This window comes from Salmo salar, chromosome ssa01 (genome assembly GCF_905237065.1).
Source record: "Salmo salar chromosome ssa01, Ssal_v3.1, whole genome shotgun sequence".
NCBI lineage: Eukaryota > Metazoa > Chordata > Actinopteri > Salmoniformes > Salmonidae > Salmo > Salmo salar.
The window spans coordinates 75,233,585-75,254,215 of NC_059442.1; the positions used below are offsets into that span (position 1 = coordinate 75,233,585).

General features: G+C 45.0%; 1 protein-coding gene across 1 annotated transcript in view; it reads right to left on the reverse strand.

Annotated features, from left to right (window-relative positions):
• The window catches only part of dlg5a (discs, large homolog 5a (Drosophila)), a 69,343-nt gene that overhangs the window by 14,727 nt on the left and 33,985 nt on the right, over positions 1-20,631 (reverse strand). The window contains 23 exon segments of the mRNA XM_014215443.2: positions 70-234; positions 545-678; positions 1,008-1,170; positions 2,948-3,116; positions 3,782-3,871; positions 3,992-4,128; positions 4,628-4,781; positions 5,381-5,501; positions 6,124-6,792; positions 6,795-7,181; positions 7,619-7,711; positions 9,148-9,251; positions 9,553-9,728; positions 9,819-9,946; positions 10,151-10,283; positions 12,395-12,520; positions 12,755-12,939; positions 13,423-13,653; positions 14,010-14,123; positions 14,345-14,543; positions 14,763-15,022; positions 16,036-16,219; positions 18,526-18,669. Of these exon segments, the coding sequence (XP_014070918.2) occupies positions 70-234; positions 545-678; positions 1,008-1,170; positions 2,948-3,116; positions 3,782-3,871; positions 3,992-4,128; positions 4,628-4,781; positions 5,381-5,501; positions 6,124-6,792; positions 6,795-7,181; positions 7,619-7,711; positions 9,148-9,251; positions 9,553-9,728; positions 9,819-9,946; positions 10,151-10,283; positions 12,395-12,520; positions 12,755-12,939; positions 13,423-13,653; positions 14,010-14,123; positions 14,345-14,543; positions 14,763-15,022; positions 16,036-16,219; positions 18,526-18,669 (4,266 nt within the window).

Here is a 20,631-nt window from a genome sequence, read left to right on the forward strand (position 1 = left end):
GTATCCAACCCCTGCAATACAAACACACATTAGGTTAGAGAGGCTGGAGCAGTCAGAGGTGTGTGTTACCTGATGAAGCTGTGAGGACTAGTTGTAGGGGTGGTCTGTTTGGAGGAGGGGGTGAGTGTTCCTTCATCTTGTTCACTCAGAGTGTCTATAGTAGAGTGGTTGTCAGGGGTGGTGGCTCCACTGCCCTGGGGAGTTGACTGGCTGCTCACCGGCTCCAGACCAGAACTACACACGCAAAGAGAGAGAGAAACAGAAACCTTAATACCTCAGTCAATTGAATGGGAGAGATTGGTGCCATCTATTTAAATGGGATAGAGGTGCCAAATGGTGCCTGTATATTTCTCCAAACGATTACTTTGGGATTTACATAATAAATGGCATGGTCGGAGGTCAACTTTACACTACTTCTGAACTATGAATGAGTAACATTTTGTCTTTGATTACCTTTCATTTAAAAAACTAACCTCTGGGAAGAAATGTAATTGTTTTATGTGGATTGTGAATGGTTTTCCAGCTGTGTGTGTGTGTGTATGACCTGGAGCGTGAATGGTTTCCCAGCTGGTACATGTGGGGGTTGTACTGAGCCATGATGGTGATGGTGTCACACTGCTGACCAATTATCAGCCTGGCTTGCTGCTCTGTGGCATTACGCAAGTTAATACCATTATACTGGAGGAGGAGGGGAGATGAAAAGGAGGAGAGAAAGGTAAGATGTTATCGAAAAAAACTCACTGAAAATAAATGGCACTTCTCAATTGTCATTCTCAGGCATGAACGGCTGACTGTAGGTCACTCTGAATAAGAACAACTGCTAAATGACAAAAATGCTAAATGTAATGTTTTATTCCATGAGAGGGGAACTGGAGCATGTGTAGTCTAGATGTGCAAGCGACTGCGCTGGCTGCAGTCTACATCGTCACATTTATAATTTCCTCCTGAGCTGAAACGGATATGACCCTTAACCTTGGCAGGAAGGAGCAATGAAAAAGGAAAGTTACCTCGAGGAGCTGGTCGCCGTACTCCAGCCCGGCCTGATGGGCGATGCTGCCTCCGGTTACCTTGGAAACAAAGATACCGCCGTTCTCGCCGCTGACGATAGAGATGCCCAGAGGCTCCGCCCCTTTCTGAACGATCACATTACGAGGTTCCTCCAGGTACGGCCTGACGGGAGGAAGGGATGAGAAACTTCATGGCTGCATCTCATCTCCCCTATGAGGGTATTGCCAAAAGTAGTGCACTACATAGGGATTAGGGTGCTCACATATTGATTTTCACAAGACAGAGACATATTACATATCACAGGAAAAACCAACAGATAGAAATAACAGACTGTGTGCTACAAGGAGAAGACAAGCAAAAGATCCAGAGGTAGTGAGGTGGACAGAGTTATCTTCACATTCAGCCTGGTGACTAGCATTGGGCCCAAACACACTCAGAATGCCATCCCATCTGCAAAAGGGCACGGACATTCAGTAGCATGCAGCCTCAGTGAGGACTTCACACATGAAACAAGTGGCCACATTTCAACAAGTCCAACCATACAAACACAAAACTGTCAGTGACAATTGAGACGCAGCACACGTCTATCAATACCGGTTCAAGAGGAATAGTTGAGATGTTTTCTGGATCTTTTCCGGTAAATGCAGGCTAATGTAAACCTGGCATGCGACCTGTTCAACTGAGAAGTGGGATGTAGGCCTAGCTGCTGTTCAGGGGTGAAAAATACCACACAACACATGCTTTACACATTCCAAGTCTATGGACTCTGCCTGGAAACAACTCCTGGCTCCTAATCACAAGATGGGGGGGCAAGGAGTTGTTTCTGAAGTGGGCCTGTGTCTACATCTTCATTTCACTATTTCTATCCAACACTCAAGCATGTTAACAGTTAGACCATCAGTCAGTCAGTCAACAAACCTGAGGCTCCTGAGAGAGGAGAACCTCGGCCTAGCAGCCAGAGGGATCCTCAGAAAAGACCTGTTACGGTGCAGAGACCTGGAGACATTTACACACACGGCAGATGGAAGAGAAGAAAACGAGAGAGGAGATGGACGAGAGAAAAACAGACAGGAAGTGGACAGGAAGGACAGACAGTAAAAGAAAACAGAGAGAAATGCAGAGGCCAAACAGGTCTGGTGTGAGAAGAAGAAACAACTAAATATTACAAAAGGAAAATAGCCTGGTTCCTTCTGCATGTGTTTAGCGAACCCTTCTAACACACAAACATGCATACGTACACATTGCACACACTTTTATACTCATGTGCTGCTGCTACTCTGTTCTTTATTTTATTCTTATTATCATCTATCCTCCATTTTTGTGTATTTATTTTAAACTCTGCATAGTTGGGAAGGGCTCGTAAGCATGCATTTGATGGTAAAGTCTACACCAGCTGTATTCGGCGCATGTGACAAATAAAATTTGATCATTCCACTGGCATGGTCAGAGGAGTTCGCTAAAGCACAAACAGATCTGGGACCAGGCTACAAGGAGAAACGACAGGAACACTCAACTGACCTTTATACTGCATATACCATGAGCATTATAGCTGATATATAATCAACGCATCACACACTTCCTACCTGTACTCCTTTAGACCAGTGTTAATCTATTTTAGCACTAGTCCACCTGAGTTAGCTTTAATTGAACCTTTATTTAACTAGGCAAGTCAGTTAAGAACAAATTCTTATTTACAATGACGGCCCACCCTGGCCAAACCTGGACGACGCTGGGCCAATTCTGCGTCGCCCTATGGGACTCCCAATCACGGCCAGTTGTGATACAGCCAGCTAACAAAGGGCTTGGTGATTATTTGACCAATTGAATCAGGATTGCTAGTAGTGGAAAAGAGAAAATAAAACTGCTGGGGGAACTCCAGTCCACACCATGTTTTAGACCGTCCAGCCCTATCTCACGTTTGTCGTCTTTCCCATCCTACCGGTCTTTCCTCCGCTCTCCAATTGGCACAGGGCTGACGGAGATTCTGGGCAGGGTGGATATGGAGCTCTGTGATTGGCTGCTGGCGAAGGAGGAAGTCTCCAGGTTCAGAGGTGATTGGGGGGGAGTGATGAGGCTGGGGCTGCTGCACTCTGAATGTGACAGGGAGCCTGGAGAGGGGGGGCAGGGAGAGAGGGTAAGAGACTTTAAATGAGATATTAAGATGAGATCGTACTTCATTAATTCCCAAGGGAAAATTTGTTTGTCATTCTTATAACCCTAGTAAAAACAATTAAAATACTCACAACAGTTAAAACATGGTAGTGGAGCGAAAGCGAGAAAGGGAGAGAATTGGTCCATAGTTACAGTGTCATTTCTCAGACAGGTAACCAGGTTGTAAATATCTTGACACAAGCATGCTAACCCCCAGCTTTAATGGCCCAGGACACAAAATCTATATGGTTTAAGTGTTTCCCTGTGTTTAGTGTTATGACTGTGGGGATTCCAGCTTTTTCAGCAGTAGATTACAGAACAGCACCTTTAAATGACCTGCTAACAGGGCTGTCACATCTCCTCATAGAAAACACAAGTATAGTCAGCAGTTTGATTTGGAATAATGTTATTTAGTTGAGTGGAAAATGAGCATTCTAAAGTCCCCTTGGGACCAGAGTCAGGTAATATTGGTCGAGAGGTACAGTATTCAGGGAATAGGCATCTTAATACGTGTTCATTCATCCATCCACTCATTTGTTAATTCATTAATTTGTCTATCCACCCACACATCAATATTTTTGTTAACTAATTTGTTTGTTCAATTATGCATCCATGCATGTACCTCTGTCAGAGCCCAGCATAGATCGAGGGTAGCGGGGAGTGGAGGGGATCTTTATCCTCTCGTTCCGGTACTGGACGTTACTGGAAGAATCTGATGCAATAGAGGAAAAGTCCATCAGAGTGTGTGTATAATATAAGTATTTTGTGTGTGTGTGTGCGCGCAGGTATAATAGGAGCGCGTGTATGTGGCGTGCGTGCATGGGTGACTGACCAAGGCCCAGGCGAGCACTGGAGGGTAGTGAGTTGGTACCATGGGAGGTGCGGCTGCTGCGTGACGAGGACTCGGAGTAGTCTGCTGCTGGACGCTTTTGGCTCAGGTCCAGGCTCAGACGCCCCTGGTGCTGCGGACTGACACACACACTCTCTTCCTACATAATTCATGGGTTGAACATAGCGTCACTAACGCCTTTTATGAAAGTCATCTTAAGGACTGGTGCACGACTGAACGTGCTACTCAATGCATTCTCAAACAGCACGACATCTCCAAAGGAGGCAACTAATTAGTAGGAGAACCTTTGGTCATCATTGTAATGTCGTCAGATTGACTTTAGATGTAGTATAACATTAGCTAGCTAGCTAACATTGAGGAGAGAGCACCGGATTTCAGCTAGCCAACGTTAGCGTTGCAAGGTAATTTTAACTAACATCTTACTAAAGGCAACATTGCCATAAAGAAAAATTGCCTTCATCATAATGATGACCAAGTTGTTTCCTACTAAATATTTGCCTACTTAAGCAGTGTCATATTGTCAAGCCAATAATTTAGACTAAACGATCATTTGCCCCCGTTAAGAATGACTGGGCTCCACTTGATTTTCGGGGTAGTTATTCTGTCTGGGGTAATTACCTGGGGTGTTGGTTGTTGTGCTGGTGTTGGCAGATCTGGGAGGAGACAGAGGGACAGTTGTTGGTGTGGACTCTGTGGCTGCGGACTGTGTAGACTGGGTTCCTCATCACTGCGGTCACCGCTGGACACGGGGCCAGGCCACGATGGGCCGAGTCTGATAGAACACACACACACACTGATTAGAGAACACAACAACCACCACACCGGTTAAATAGGAGCAACACACACTGGCTAGAGAGGCTCCAGATATGTGTTATGGGTCCTCCTGAGTGGTGCAGCGGTCTAAGGCACTGCATCACAGTGTTAGAGGCATCACTACAGACCCGAGTTCAATCCCGGGCAGTGTCACAACCGGCCGTGATCGGGAGTCCCATATGGCGGAGCACAATTGTCTCAGCATCATCCAGGTTAGGGGAGGGTTTGGCCGGGGGAGTTTACTTGGCTCATCGCGCTTTCAGCGAATCCTTGTGGCGGGCCGGGCGGATGCAGGCTGACCTTGGTCATTGGGTGAATGGTGTTTCCTCCGACACACTGGTGCGGCTGGTTTCTGGGTTAAGCGGGCGGGTGTTAAGAAGCGCGGTTGGGCGGGTCATGTTTCTGAGGACACATGACGCGACCTTCGCCCCCTGAGCCCATTAGGGAGTTGCAGTGATGAGACAAGATCGAAATTGAAGAGAAAAAGGGGCTTAAGTATAGATTTTTTTTTATTAAAAAGGAGGAAAGTGTGTGTGTTTAAGTGTGAGAGTGACTCACTTGCAGGCAGGGTACCGTTGTAGACGGTGGAGACGAAGCCCACACTGTGTCTGTGAGAGCGGTTGGGAGAGGAGCGAAGCATCTCTCTGGGCTCTGGGGAGTGATCGTCATTGGAGTAGCTCTGATGGTTGACAGATACAGAAATCAATGGGTTTAATGATGAGGAACAGAAAGAGTAGGAGAATAAGGAGAAGGACCCATTTCAGAGTGGGACCACAGTCACAGTCCAATGACCAGAAACAGAAAGAAGAGAACGACGAGAAGTAAACTGAAGGAGCTGTTTAAGAGTGCTGGGACGAGACCACAGCCCCCGGACTCAGCACTTTGAGTCCTGGGCTGCATATTGCCTGGAGCTCTATACAGAGGCATCAATCACCATTGAGGCAGCCTGGTGGAGAGGCACACACAGAAAGGGCTGTAAATACTGCCACAAAAAGGCTGCCGTGCATCACCCTGGAGTACTGGCTGGGTGCGAGGCCACACAGTGCTGCTGTTTCTCTTTTTATATTAAGTGTTTTGAGACAAGGTGCATCTCAGTAGTCTTAAGTGGCATGCACTTCTTGTCTCCTCTCCTTGATCATAGGCTAGGTAGGCTAGGTAGGTGAACGCAACATATTAGAGGATGACTTCACCTGTTCAGTTCTTTAATGTTAATGCATATGGAGAGGAGAAGCGAGGAAGCCACTTCAGACTATTGTGACCAGCCTTAGTGAAAAGCACTATACATTAAACATCAAACAGACCTGGAAGGAGGGCAGAGTGATGGACTGGGGGGTCATCCTGCGTCGGAGAGCTGGTGCTGATTTAGGGCGGGGTCTCTTCACCTCAGGCTCCTCCCCCCTGGTGCGTCCGATGTCCTCATCACATGACTTCCTTGATGTCAGCACTTTCCCGTCCAGGAAGTAGTGGTTCCCGTTTCTGTCTCGTTCCCTCTCTTGTTCCCCGTGGCCCTCCCCGGTAACCATGGAAACAGCCTCCCCCTTGCCACCGTTCCCGTCGGAGGTGAGCGTGCAGTCGGAGGCGGAATTGCTCTGCTGTTTGTGTTTGAATTTGAACGAATCGCTGCGGGTAGGTGGCGGAGGAGGGGTGGGTGTGGCCGTAGAGGAGGAGGAGAGAGACTCCGTCTTGGAGGGCTGCGGGGAGTGGGCCACCAGCTGACTGGGCAACAGGTACTCTATCTTGGAAGACGGGGGAGCCGTCTCAGGCCGTGGTTTGAAGGCGTCCGTGTCAAAGATGGACTTCCTCTGTTTGGGTGACTTGAAGATGGACAGCTGGGTCGGAGTCGTCGCTGTGGTCGTATCCACGGCGACAGACATCCCGCCTACGATCATCTTCGGCCAGGTGCCGCCGCTGTGTTTCTTCTCCAGGGTGGTCTCCACTGTGATGCAGTCGGGGGGGGTTAGAGGGGTCATAGGTCATGGGGGGTGGAGGGGGGCTTGGCGTAGGGGGACCCAGAGCAGCACTCCTGGAAGGCGCTGGGGCCGTAGCGGCCCGGGGGACCCAGACCGAGGTCAGAGGACGGCCGGAGGCTGGTGGCGTGGAGAGACCCCGTGGAGAAGGGCTTCCTGACGTCCCCGTACGGGCCCATCCCCTCCTCGGCCTCCCCACCCCTACTCTTCCTCCTCTCTCCTTGGACATTGACACTACCACCTGTGTCGGGGCAGAAGATGTCTGTCTGTGTGGAGCTGTTGTGTTTGAGGTTACGACTGTTCCTGGAGTGGACCTCGGAGAGACGGCTGTTGGACGATGACTCGCGCAGGCTGTCGAAAATGTTCTGGCCCGACGAACTGTGAGGGAAGAACTGGGAACATAAAAGGATAGAGGACAGAGATAGAGGGGGTGTTAGGAATAGCACTAGACGAGTAAACACACATTTCCTTTTTTCCTAAACTCTAAACTTTCCGCCAAAAATAAAGTTTACACTATCCAGGAATCTAGTCACTGCAGTGCAGTAATATCTAACATGTTTGTTCTTGAGAAAGTCAGTCGCTGTCCTAAAAAGAGTGCCCGCTATAGCATCAAATAAGGGTGTTGCAGTGTATGGCACTACATGGACTTCAGGAGAACTTGAGTCTAAATTAAGGCTGATTTGAGGCCAGTGAAGTTTAGATTCACCTTCAAGTGAAAGCCCTATGTTAAAATGTGGCACCACATTGACTGGAGGAGAACTTGTCTTTAGTCTAATATGAGGCTAATGTGCATTCAAGGAGCTTAGTAGAGGAGCTACTTTAGATTCACCTTCATGAGAGAGAGGCTGAGAGAGTCCCTGCAGTTCCTCAGCAGTGTCTCACACTCCGTCACCGACTTGTTGTCCAGAGCGATGCCGTTGATCTGGGGGACACATAAAAAACAGTGAACACCCACTACTCACTTCCCACACATCCTTCTAAAACACACAAAGTTTTGCTAGGTGGTATTGCTTTCAAGAGAGACTGAGAATTCAACTACCCCTAACCCCAAATAAATAGAGATCCCCTGCACCTGAAGAACACCGTGCCAGAGATTTGAGTCTGCCTGCTGCTGCAGTGGGATACTATTAGAACATCTAGGCCAGTGGTTCTTCTTAGAACTTTAACACCCCCACTCTCTTTTCTCAATCCCCACATTTCCATGACAATAGGCCTGAGATGAATTATAAAATACTGCAGCGAGGAGAGGAGCGCAGGGAGAGGAAACAGGAAAGTAGGTAATGTACTCAAGCCTGAGTCTTTAAAAGCAAAAGTATTTGTCACATATACCGATAGGTGTAGTGAAATGTGTTGTTTTACAGCGTGAGCCTTGCTATTTAGGGTTAAGTGCCTTGCTCAAGGGCACGTCGGCAAATTTTTTCACCTTGTCGGCTCGGGTATTCGAACCAGCGGCCTTTCGGTTACTGGCCCAATGCTCTAACAGCTAGGCTACCTGCCGCCCACCCCCCCCCAAAAAAGAAGAGATCAGACTACTGAACTTTAACACCTAAAATGAAACAGTACTCTTTGAAGCATGTTATTCCATCTGGGGAGTCTAGTCGGAGTAATGAGCATTAAGAGTGCAGCTGTGACATATGCAAAATTGTGCACTGACTGCATATGTCACTGTTGGTTCAGCGTGTTCAAGTCCTTCTCTTACTAACATAATTAAACATATCTGTATATGTGAAATATAACCTGCTACATTAAGTTATTAACGACTACAAGGACATGGCATAAGACGATACACAACCATGATTGACATCTGCAGGCGTCTGGTCTAATGTTTGCTAATCACCAACACTTAGCTATCATGTCCCATATCAGCTAGCCAGGCTTCACTATTAAAGTTGAGGGTGTCAACAGGGGTGCGTCCGAACTGGCATCCCATTTCATATATTGCGCATTGGTTTCGACCTTGGCCGTATGGGCTCTGGTCAAAAATAGTACTCTGTGTAGGGAATAGGGTGCAATTTGAGACAAGCCTTGGTCTGCCATTAAAAGGTGAGCGGTTTTACTAAGCAGCAGAACTTCACAGTAAGGACCTGAAGAATTATGACCGCAGATTCAGTAGGTGGATCATGATTAGAGAGAAGGTCATTCTGCCAGTTAGAGTGATGACTGGCTAACATTGTTTCTGTCACCAAATCACTAGAGACCGAAATGGAACAGGGGATCAGATCAGGTGGAGGTGAAGGAAAAGGAGGAGGTTGAGGTTGGAAGAGAGGAGTAGAAACAGGAATGAAGAGTATGAGGAAAATGAGGAGGAGATGGAAGAAAATTAGAAGGAGAAAATGGAGGTGGTGGTGGGGGACTCACAGCGATAAGTCGGTCTCCAACAGTCAGAGATCCCTCCCTGGAAGCAGGACTCCCCTGGACGAGGGCCGTCACAAACACACCATTCTCCAGACCTATACCACTGTCTGGAGTAGAGAGGAGAATACAATATGTATTACACACTTCAGACCTATAACACTGACGTTAGAATACAAGTGAAGACATCAAAACTATGAAATAACACATATGGAATCATGTAGTAACCAAAAAAAAAAAGTGTTAAACAAACCCAAATATATTTTATTTGAGATTCTTCAAAGTAGCCACTCTTTGCATTGATGACAGCTTTTGTCGAATAGAAACGCTTGTTTTCTTTGCAAAACATTTTACATTAGGAGTAAATGGTTTCCTAATGAATGCACACCAGGAGTGGCACAAAAGTGTTACCTTTGTGTCCAATTAGGTTGATGTGTACAGGGGTGACCAGCCTTCCTCCCAGGGACTTCCTCCTGCGAACCACCATGTTGATCAGCCCGCCTCTGTTAAGCACTGCCTTTACCACCTGCTTCCTGTCCTTGTTGGTCAGGTCCATGTCATTTATCTTCAGCAACCAATCGTTCACTCTGAAAAGCAGGAAGTAAAAACGTGATATTGGGGATGAACAGGAGTTCCTGAACTTGAACCTAAAGAAATGTTACAAATCAGAGAATTACCTTAACCTTCCATCTGCAATACTTCCTTTGTCCACTCTTGTCACAAATATTCCACAATCTCCTGGTAAATATGGATCGTTTACCCCCTCTGCTATGTCAAACCCAAGTGCCTTCAAATCCATGTCATCCTGCAGGAAAACAACCAGTATGTTTAACTTTGCTATCTACATACATATCAGTTCTGAGCCCCTTTATTAAGCTGGATTTTAACGTTTGCTGGAAATGAAATCATCTGATCAATCAGTCAGTCAATCCATCCAATCAATCGATACATCAACAGTAAGTCAAATAATTCAATCAAATCAATGAAAGTATTGTCTCTCCAGACTCACCCTGTCCTTCTCAAACTCCACAACCTCTGTCTCCCACTCCAGAGAGTCTGTGTCGATGGCGGAGTCATGGGAGCTGTGGGCCATCAGCTGACAAAACCTGGCCTCCTTGTCCAGCTGGCTCTCCATCTTCTCTCTGACCACAGGAAGTGATGTCACACAGGTCAGAGCACATCACAACAGTGTGCAGGATATATCTACATGTCACTGAGTGCATGTACACTATCTGCTAAATGAAGAAACGTGTGCCTTGTAGCATTTTCATAGAGGTTCTAATGCTGAACAACTACACCATAGAGAGACCTGCCAACCCTGTCGAACTTTTTAGAATACCAGACGCGCAGCAAATTGGAGATTCAACTTGCATGTAGCTGCTGCCTGGTCTGTTTCTCTCAAGTCTCCTCACTCTCATCATCTGACATAGCTTTACTGACTGGCTGAAATAACAATGACGTGCTAAATTAGCTGCCAATTTTGTTATTGCACGACCTACACAAACATTATGGATCACACCTGGTTCAGTTCAGTCCTCTGAAAAGGTATTTACAAAACAGAAATAAAAGATTCATACTGATTAGTACAGAACATATCAAATAAATATATGTTTTGTGGAATTAGCACAGATTGTCTGCATGTTTATTCCATTACAGGTAGAGTGTACAACGGAGATACTTATCTATAACGTTTAGTCTCTATAGTAGAGGAACGCTTGTCAACTCTCAAACAGGGCCAATCACTTGGACCAGCTCAAAGGTATTGGCTTTTTAGACACGGTTCCTAATCAACACTAAAATAAAAATCTATTTGAAAACAAAAACAGATGATCGAGTCGACACAGACCGCAAACTGGCTACACAAAGCCTAAGTAGGCTACCGCAAAGAGAATCTGAACGCTGTTCGCTAGAAGAGTCTGCTGTTTCAGCCTATGTAAAGGTGCCTATTGTACTTATTTGCAGCGCATAGATCCTTTCAGATTCTCTAAATTGATAAAATCTCAAATCTAGTGCAAAGGCATTTTAGAAGCATTGCCTCTATAGCTAATACCAGACACTCATGCATTCTTCATCGCGCAGTCTTCTAAACTCCCGACCCCATTTAATGCCAAGATGTAAATATTTATTTTTACTTATACTTTTGTAACGCTTTTTGTGACGTGGATCATAATTACTGGTACAGTCCATCGGGTTGCGTGATCCTCGTAATGTTACGTGGAAAATACAACTAATGGGACGCAGAATTAAATGTATATCACACTCGCACAAATGCGACCAGTTATTTTTCGTATTTGCATGTAACTATTTCACAAGCAAATGCGAGTGAACTGCTGTCACTTTAGAGCCCAGTGAACGTCCATCTTATGTTCGCTAACGTTAGCTTGAACCAATTAGAGTTTACCTTTCCACAACACACGGAGTCGAAAGGGGATTTGTCCATGTGTTTACGTACAGCTGACAGTCCACAAACTCAGCATCACAACAAACAGGAGGGGCATACACGTGGTTGCTACTTCGAATACTGATGCATTCATCTCCATGTCCGTTGACACAAACTCCGAACATGTCTGTGTGTTGCAGCGTGATTATCGGGATGTTAGATTTACTCAGGAGTTCTTTTTTATTAAAATGTAAAAAATAAAATTCAAATGTTTTATCAGGCCCTATTCATTTCTGCATACTTTGAACTCAGATCTCGTACCTGCATACATGACCAGAGAATTGCATAGTTGGTACGCAAAATGCGTGCATATTGGCAGGTCTGCATAGATATCTATAGGGCAAAGTGCTGCAACCGTTCAAAGTGCTGCAAGGGAAGTGTTAAGTGTTAAGTCTAAAAAGTAGTAGCAAAGTCATATTCTACAGTGTGTAAAGGAAAGGCTGAAGGAGAAATAGGCCTATGGTGGCTGACTGTCACTAAGATACATTATGTCCTTATGAGGCATGCCTAGAGGGGGTCGTTGACTTGAAAACCTAAATGTTACTCTTTTCTTCTTCCTCAGCAGGAAAGGAGAATGAGCTCTCAAAGAAAAGACAGAGAGAATTTCATATGGCAGTCACACACTGACCAGTAGAGGGAGCTTTTCCCATCACTACAAGGGGGTTGAGAAAGTGGAAAGTGTGTGGTGTGGTATGTGTGTGTTTAATTAACCTCATAAACCAGGGCTATTCAACTATATTCTTACCAGCTATGAAAACAGTTATTTAGAGGAGGCCAGACATTTTCTGTGTGTCTGTGTGCTCTGGGACTCACTTGAGTTCCTTCAGTTCCCGTGACGCGTCATTCTTCTGCTTCCTCATGTCGTCAAGGTTACGCAGGGCATCAGCCAGATCGCTAACCGCCCGGTCCCGCTCCCTACGCAGGTTATCGCACAGCGTCCTGGAGGGGCAAGATATGACATCATCAAGCATCAGCACAGTTTAGTCAGTTAATATTCATTGCGTCCTCTCTCCATGCCTCCTTCTCAAAATACATTAGGGAAGATCCAAGATTCCTCCTCTCGGACCTTCTACTCCAATGCGTTTTCAGAAGGAGGCAAGGAGAGAAGATGCAAGGAATCAAGGAAAGAGGAATTAAGAAAGAGCCTACACCACTATTCCCGCTTTCTCTCACCGTATGCTCTCTCTCTCTGCCACTATCTTGTCTCTCTCCTGGAAGGCCCAGTCACGTCGACACTTGGCCACCTCAGCCTCCTGCGTAGCCTCCTTCAGCTCCTGGGACATGGCCTCGTACTGCTTCCTCAACACCTCAATCTCCTTGTTGGCCCGCTCTATGTCCAGGGTGGCAGAGTCTTGTTTCTGTCGAGCACATCCAGACACGGGCACACAGACACACACAAGTTAGCCACTTTCAAAACATGAAACTTCAAGAGATCAAAAACAAACTTCCTGAAACTTTCTACAAGTTCCCAGGTTTCTCAGAAAACCTAGTTGTAGAATTCCCGGAACCAGTAGCAAGGGAATGCTTCAACTGGGATTTCTATCACAGATTTTAAGCATCCCGACTCCTGTAGTGTAAAACCGTGGTAGGGGGGCCATCTAGTGGTCTGAACAGGGAAGTGTCAGGAGCAGAAACAGCAGCATTTGTACTAAATCCGCTTTAGGGTCATGCAACTGACATAATCCAAATGGTTGACAGTTTATGGGATCATCTAAGCTCTTTATCATGTGTCTAACCTTTGGCTGGGAGCTGTCACCTTTTGACAGCCTCTGTCCTCCCTAATACAGTTGTTTATCATACCTGTAAGGTGCGTGTGTCATTTTCAGGTGTGTTAATGTTACCTGTCTTGCCTGGTAGTATTCTCTCAGTAGCTGGTCTCTCTGTATGATGGCCTCTGTCCTCTCCTTGCGGGCCACGTCTCTCTCCTCCCGGACCGTCTCAATATCTTTACAGGCTTGGCTCAGCTCCTTTTGGGCCTCAGCCTTGTCCTTCACCTCATGGCAGTACTTCTCCAACAGCTCGTTCCTCTCACAGATTGCCCTGTCCCGGTCCACCAACGACGAGTTCAGCTCCTAAAATACAAACAATCAAATCAGATTTAATGCCCTAACACAATCCCAAAATCCCTTGGTTGATCTGGCAGCGACAAATTTAGCTAATTGATCGAGCAGCTGTCAGAGCGTCACTGGCCAGCATTCTTTCAGACGAGGTGAGTTTGATTAATAAACTGATATTAATTGCAATATATTAAATTGATTAACATATGATTGATTACCTGTCTGCGAGCCTCAATCTCCTCCCTGGCTATCACCCTCTAAGTGTTTAGACTGACTATTAATAAACTGATCGATAGATTGCTTAAATAATTGATTAACCTCTCGGACAAGGTTTGATTGACTGATAGATAAAATGATTCATTGACCTGTACCTGTCTGAGAGCCTCCATCTCCTCGCTTGCCACCATCCTTTCAGACGAGGTGTTTTTGAGGCGGGCCTCTGCAGCCTCCAGCTCTGTCTGCAGCTTGTCCAGCTCCTTGATCACCTGTTACCCAGAATTTAATAAACCACTTCATTATTGCTAAGTTTTATTGTTGAATTATCAAACAACGTTGGGATGAACAACTGCATAAAGATTAAGCCTAGTCCTGAAAAAATGTATAATAACATACTCAATGTAGATACTACATGGAAAGTAGCTTCTTAATCCAGGACTAGCTGAAATCTGTGTCTGGGAAACCATAATGTATTATATGTATCTCTGACCTGGTCCCTCTCACTCATGATGAGCCTGTACTCGTTGAACACAGAGTCCCTCTCCTCCTTGTACTTCTCACAGTCCTTTACTGCCTTCAGCTGGAAGTTCTTACAGCGTGTCACCTCCGACTGCAGCCGCTCCATCTCCCTCTGCAGCTCCTTGTTCTGGCCTGAAGACTTGTTCAGCTCCTGTTGTACAGAGTCAAACCTGGGGAGAGGAAGATGGTGAGGTGTGTAGAAGTGTATTCGTGTGTGTGTGGTGTATAACCATGTATCTTGGGTTGAGCATTGTGTGTGTGTGTGTGTGTGTGTGTGTGTGTGTGTGTGTGTGTGTGTGTGTGTGTGTGTGTGTGTGTAACCTCAGACGTAGAGCACTGTTGTTGGTAGTGTATATATGTCTTGTTTCAGCAGTGTGTCTGTCTGTTACCTCCGCATGGACGTAGAGCACTGTTGTTGGTAGTGTATAGCCGTGTCTCGTTGTCTCAGCAACGTGTCCATCTGTTTCTGTAATCGGCGGTTCTCTTCCTCCACCTGCTCCAGCCTGCTCAGGTCCGTGTTGTGATTAGCTACCTTCTCGCTGTAGCGTTTGCTCAGCGAATCGTATTCCTTCCTCACCCCCTCCAGCTTGTCCATGGCTGTGTCATAGAGCTTGTTGAGAACCTCTGACGAACCGTTTTCTCTCATCACCTGGAGGAAGGAAAGTCATTCAGCTGATGCTTTTCTACATGCACATACAGTTAAGCACACCTTCAGTTGCCATCTCTGTGTGAATTGTGCTATACAAATAAAGTTTATGATGTACAGTTGACAGATTCAAAACCACCATTATGGTGTTTCAAGCACCATGCTGAAACCACGATGAACGAAGCTTGCTGTTGCTTTATTTAATTAATACATGTATTTTTTTGGGAGTGATAGTGTGTGGTTATTTACTTATTCTGAAGCATGTGGAAACCAAACCAAGCCACTGGAACCATAAACAAGGCAGAATGACATTGATTCCTTTTACACCAGTTAGTCAGCAGATGGCAACAGTGAGCAGCTGCAGTATTCAAGATGATTCGGCTGCATTTACATAGGAAGACCAATACTGATATAATCCCCAATTATTGGCAAAGGATGTGATTGAGACCAATTGGTCAAAAGACCAATATTTGGGCAAAAGATGAGAATTGTTCTGCCTGTGTAAATGGAGCCTTAGGAACTATGGTGTAACTAACTAGCCCTTAGGTTTCCTTTTTGCTGGCCCTTCACAATCATAAAATCACCAATAAAATGTAAATACCTCCCTGACGTTTTTGTGTGTTCAGTTGAGTGTGTGGTGTATGTAAGGCTTGCTGGGGTCTGTAGTGATTACTGTGGGAGCAGGTGTGGCCCCAGGGCAGTATGCAGGAGATGGAGCCATAGTATTCTATACTGGTGAGTTTAAACACCTCTCCTGAACGTACAGATCTGTGAACACAGGAGGAGCAGTAGGTACAAGGGGAATGTGCCTACTGTCTACATGCCCTTTACATGAGCCAATGACCTTGTTCTCCAACACTGCCCTTTACAGAAGTGCTCTGTATGCATCTCCCAGCTGTGTGTGTGTGTGTGCGCTCAGTCTTCTCCAGTGATGTGTGGGTTTCTGAAAGCGCAGCAACCCGGTATAGGTCACAGCAACCTTGTGTGTGTGTGTGTGTGTGTGAGTGCGCGTGTACCTCTTGCTGCTGCCGCCTCATGTCGACCACCTCCTTCTGGTCCTCGCTGTGCAGCCTGCGGAGCTCCTCACAGCTCTGCTTCAGGTGGTTGTGTTCCCTGACCAGCTGAGTGTTGTCTCTCCTCAACACATCCAGCTCCTCTTTCAGCTGAGACTGATCTCCTAAGACACGACTGTGGAGCATACTGGAGACAAAGAGGGAGAGGTTAAAACTGGGGGAGGGAAGATTACCAAGAGGTTACATTAGTTATACAGCAGATTGCAATTTCTAGGCTGTCTGCAAAAGGCAGGTTCAAGGGAAAGTACATACTAACCTCTCTGCAGACCTGAATTGAGTTTATTCGATAAGTACTGATTGCAATACATGTTCCTCTCTCCCCCCCAGTGAACATATAAGTCAATGACAAGGCAGACAGAGGTTAGGAGGGAGATTAACACATTGTTTGATTGCTTTCCTGGACAGACAGCGACAGGGGCTTACATCCAATCACACACAGGCCTGCTGGAGAGAGGAGTGGAGTGATAATCCTCATCTCTCTCACCCTGTGTCTGTCTCACTGTGACCCACACACACACTTAAGTGCCTTCACACTAGAGGTAGACCGATTATGGTTTTTCGAAGCCGATACCGATTATTGGAGGACCAAAAAAAGCCGGTACCGATTTAACATTTTTTTTGTTGTTGTAATAATGACAATTACAACAATACTGAATGAACACTTTTATTTTAACTTAATATAATACACCAATCAAATCAATTAAGCCTCAAATAAATAATGAAACATGTTCAATTTGGTTTAAATAATGCAAAAACAAAGTGTTGGAGAAGAAAGTAAAAGTGCAATATGTGCCATGTAAGAAAGCTAACGTTTAAGTTCCTTGCTCAGAACATGAGAACATATGAAAGCTAGTGGTTCCTTTTAACATGAGTCTTCAATATTCCCAGGTAAGAAGTTTTAGGTTGTAGTTATTATAGGACTATTTCTCTCTCTCTACGATTTGTATTTCATATACCTTTGACTATTGGGTGTTCTTATAGGCACTTTAGTATTGCCAGTGTAACAGTATAGCTTCCGTCCCTCTCCTCGCTCAAACCAGGAACACATCGACAACAGCCACCCTCGACAACAGCCACCCTCGAAGCAGCATTACCCATGCAGAGCAAGGGGAACAACTACTCCAAGTCTCAGAGCAAGTGATGTTTGAAACGCTATTAGCCTGCGCCCGGCTAACTAGCAAGCCATTTCACATCGGTTACATCAGCCTAATCTTGGGAGTTGACAGGCTTGAAGTCATAAACAGCGCAATGCATTGCGAAGGGCTGCTGGCAAACGCACGAAAGTGCTGTTTGAATGAACGCTTACAAGCCTGCTGCTGCCTACCATCGCTCAGTCAGACTGCTCTATCAAATCATAGACTTGAACATAATAACACACAGAAATACGAGCCTTTGGTCATTAATATGGTCAAATCCGGAAACTATCATCTCGAAAACAAAACGTTTTTCCTTTCAGTGAAATACGGAACCGTTCCGTATTTTATCTAACGGGTGGCATCCCTAAGTCTAAATATTCCTGTTACATTGCACAACCTTCAATGTTATGTCATAATTATGTAAAATTCTGGCAAATTAGTTCGCAACGAGCCAGGCGGCCCAAACTGTTGCATATACCCCGACTCTGCGTGCAATGAACGCAAAATGACACAATTTCACCTGGTTAATATTGCCTGCGAACCTGGATTTCTTTTAGCTAAATATGCAGGGTTAAAAAATATATACTTCTGTGTATTGATTTTAAGAAAGGCATTGATGTTTTTGGTTAGGTACAGTCGTGCAACGATTGCACTTTTACTTTCTTCTCCAACACTTTGTTTTTGCATTATTTAAACCAAATTGAACATGTTTCATTATTTATTTGAGGCTAAATTGATTTTATTGATGTATTATATTAAGTTAAAATAAGTGTTCATTCAGTATTGTTGTAATTGTCATTATTACAAACACATTTTTTAAAATAAAAAACGTCCAATTAATCGGTATCGGCTTTTTTGGTCATCCAATAATCGGTATCGGCGTCGAAAAATCATAAATCGGTCGACCTCTACTTGATATGACTTCATTTAAAACGGACTATTAAAGATAATGCTGTACAACTCCTTAATTCACATTAGGTAATCTCTATTCCACTTAAATGGAAACAGACCCATTAGCACATAAATGTTCCTTCAATTTGTAATTGCAGCACCTGGCGCTTCTCCAGTCTGTAAATGAGTAAAACAATATTGCCATAAAACCTCTAATTATTCCCATCTAATTACAACAGTCTATTCAGAAAGAGTTACTGGACTAACAGATGATTCCTGACATTAGACTGGGCAGTGTTCTCAAAGGACTACTAAACATTCACCTTCACCCAGACAATTCATGTCTTTTAACCAACCAACCAGCCAGCCAACCAACCCAATCAGTGTTGATGATGGTGGTACTCACTGGTAGAAGTCAGCCTCCTTGACGGCCTCCTCACACCTCTTCAGAGTCTTGGTGTGTTGGTTCTGTAGAGACTGTAGGTCTGCCATGGCCCGCATACACTGACTCTTCAGACGCTCGTAGTCGTGGCTGGCTTTGGAAATCGGCCTTAGGGGAAACAGGACATGAGCTGAGTAATGCATCACATAAACAACCTGAGACCTTGTCTACAAAGTAAGCCCAATGTCAGTTAACCCCCTAGTTGATGTTCTCACCCCCGCAGAAATCGAATTACCATAAAAAAAATATCCCCATCCCTGAGATGTTTTTTTGCCTGGGCAGCGTCTCAATCCACCGCATCCGCCAATGGCGGCGTTTTGCATCTACGGTGGAAGGTGGCCGAGCTACAGCATTGTTTATCAGACCATCAAATATCTTGAAAATTGGTATTCCCCCAGAAAACGTCTGTAGCGTCCGAACGGTTTGCTCTACGACCCCCACAAGCATCACGGGACTCGTCTGAAGTCGGTACAGCCGATCTGCCAACTTCTGTCTGCAGCGTCCAAACCAGAGTATGTGAGTGGGGCAGAGCAGGAGCAGAGCGAGGAGCAGAACGTGCCCAATTTGACTGGAGCGTGGCGCAAGATTCCCAAAGGCTGGAGCGTTGGCCTTCCCACCCCCTCTAATTTCACATTTGTAGTATACTTGTGTGTTGCTATAGCCACTTACTTTAGCTTCTGTCATGAAGTTCCCTAAATATTTTAATGAAGAAAAAACACTGGGGGTTAAAATCAAGGTGACTTACAAAGATGAGGACCAAGAGCAAGAGGGAGTGTGGTGATGTAGTGTCCACAACTAAAGAATCATTGTGGAATCTGAAAAGACCTGTATCCCGAAAGCATGATGGTGCACTTACTTTGTGCACATGATAAAAGAAAGGAACGAGCTGGGTAGCTAGCTAAGTCTCATTGTAGCAAAGTATTTATAAACAAAAAATCTGATCTCTTTAACATTTCGTTCATTTTTGTTCTATTATCTATACAATAGGCCATAATTGATTTTGGCCCAGTATGCCTGGCATATTCCCACGTTCAAGGAGCTTTCCGTTTTGATTGGGTTATTTCGCCTAAAAACCTTTACCCCTACCTATAGAAGAACAAAAAGTCTGCATCTCTGTCCAGCCTGGCAAGAGAGGCCAAAAAAGGGTGTTTAGCATCCCCAGTGGCTCTGCAAGTGTAGAGAGGATAGTCTCTGCTGCTGGCCAGCTCTCCAGGCACCATCGCATGAGACAGAAGCCACAGACCAGCCAAATGTGTGTCTAAAAATGAATTCAAAGGCACTAAGTCATTTTTAGTTTAATTTGTATTTAATTCTAAGTCACAGGCTATATGCGCAATTTATAGACTACAATGATTTAATACAGCAAAATATTTTTTTAAATGCTGAGCGCTTTATGTCGCTACCAGCCTATTGTGTCAATCGCAAATGTATTTATTTGTAGGCTATAGCCTTGAAATAATATAGCTTAAATAATTCATTTTCTTTCCATCTTAGGCTGCCTGTCTGGCTCCTCACCTATTTAGTGTTTATATGATGTTTAATATGACATGTAGCCAAATTGAAATTGTTTGCGTCTTACATTCCCCTTTCCATGTCAAATACTTTCATTCAAATCCATATGGTTTGGTTTCAATATTTCAAAACCAAATGGTAGGTCCGGGTAGTCACATGGGTGTTGGTTAAATTGTCATTTTAATGAATGGAGCAAATCTGGAGCAGCAGTTTTTTTCCTGTGAGCACAGAGCTTCTTATTTTTTATTTTTTTTTACAAAGACAAATAATGGCACCGTACAACAGTGGTTTTGCAGCAGACAACCACACCGGGTTCCACTTATATCAGCTAAAAACAAGAAGAAGTGGCTGCTGTGGGCACACGATCAACACTGGACAATTGAGGAGTGGAAAAACATCACCTCTCCAAGGAGAGTGATTGATTGCTGCATCAGATGACCTCTCCTCCACAAGCACCCGACTTCAACCCAATTGAGAGGGTTTGGGATGAATTGGACTGCAGAGTGAAAGAAAAGCAGCCAACACGTGCACAGCATATGTGGGAAATCCTTCAAGAAT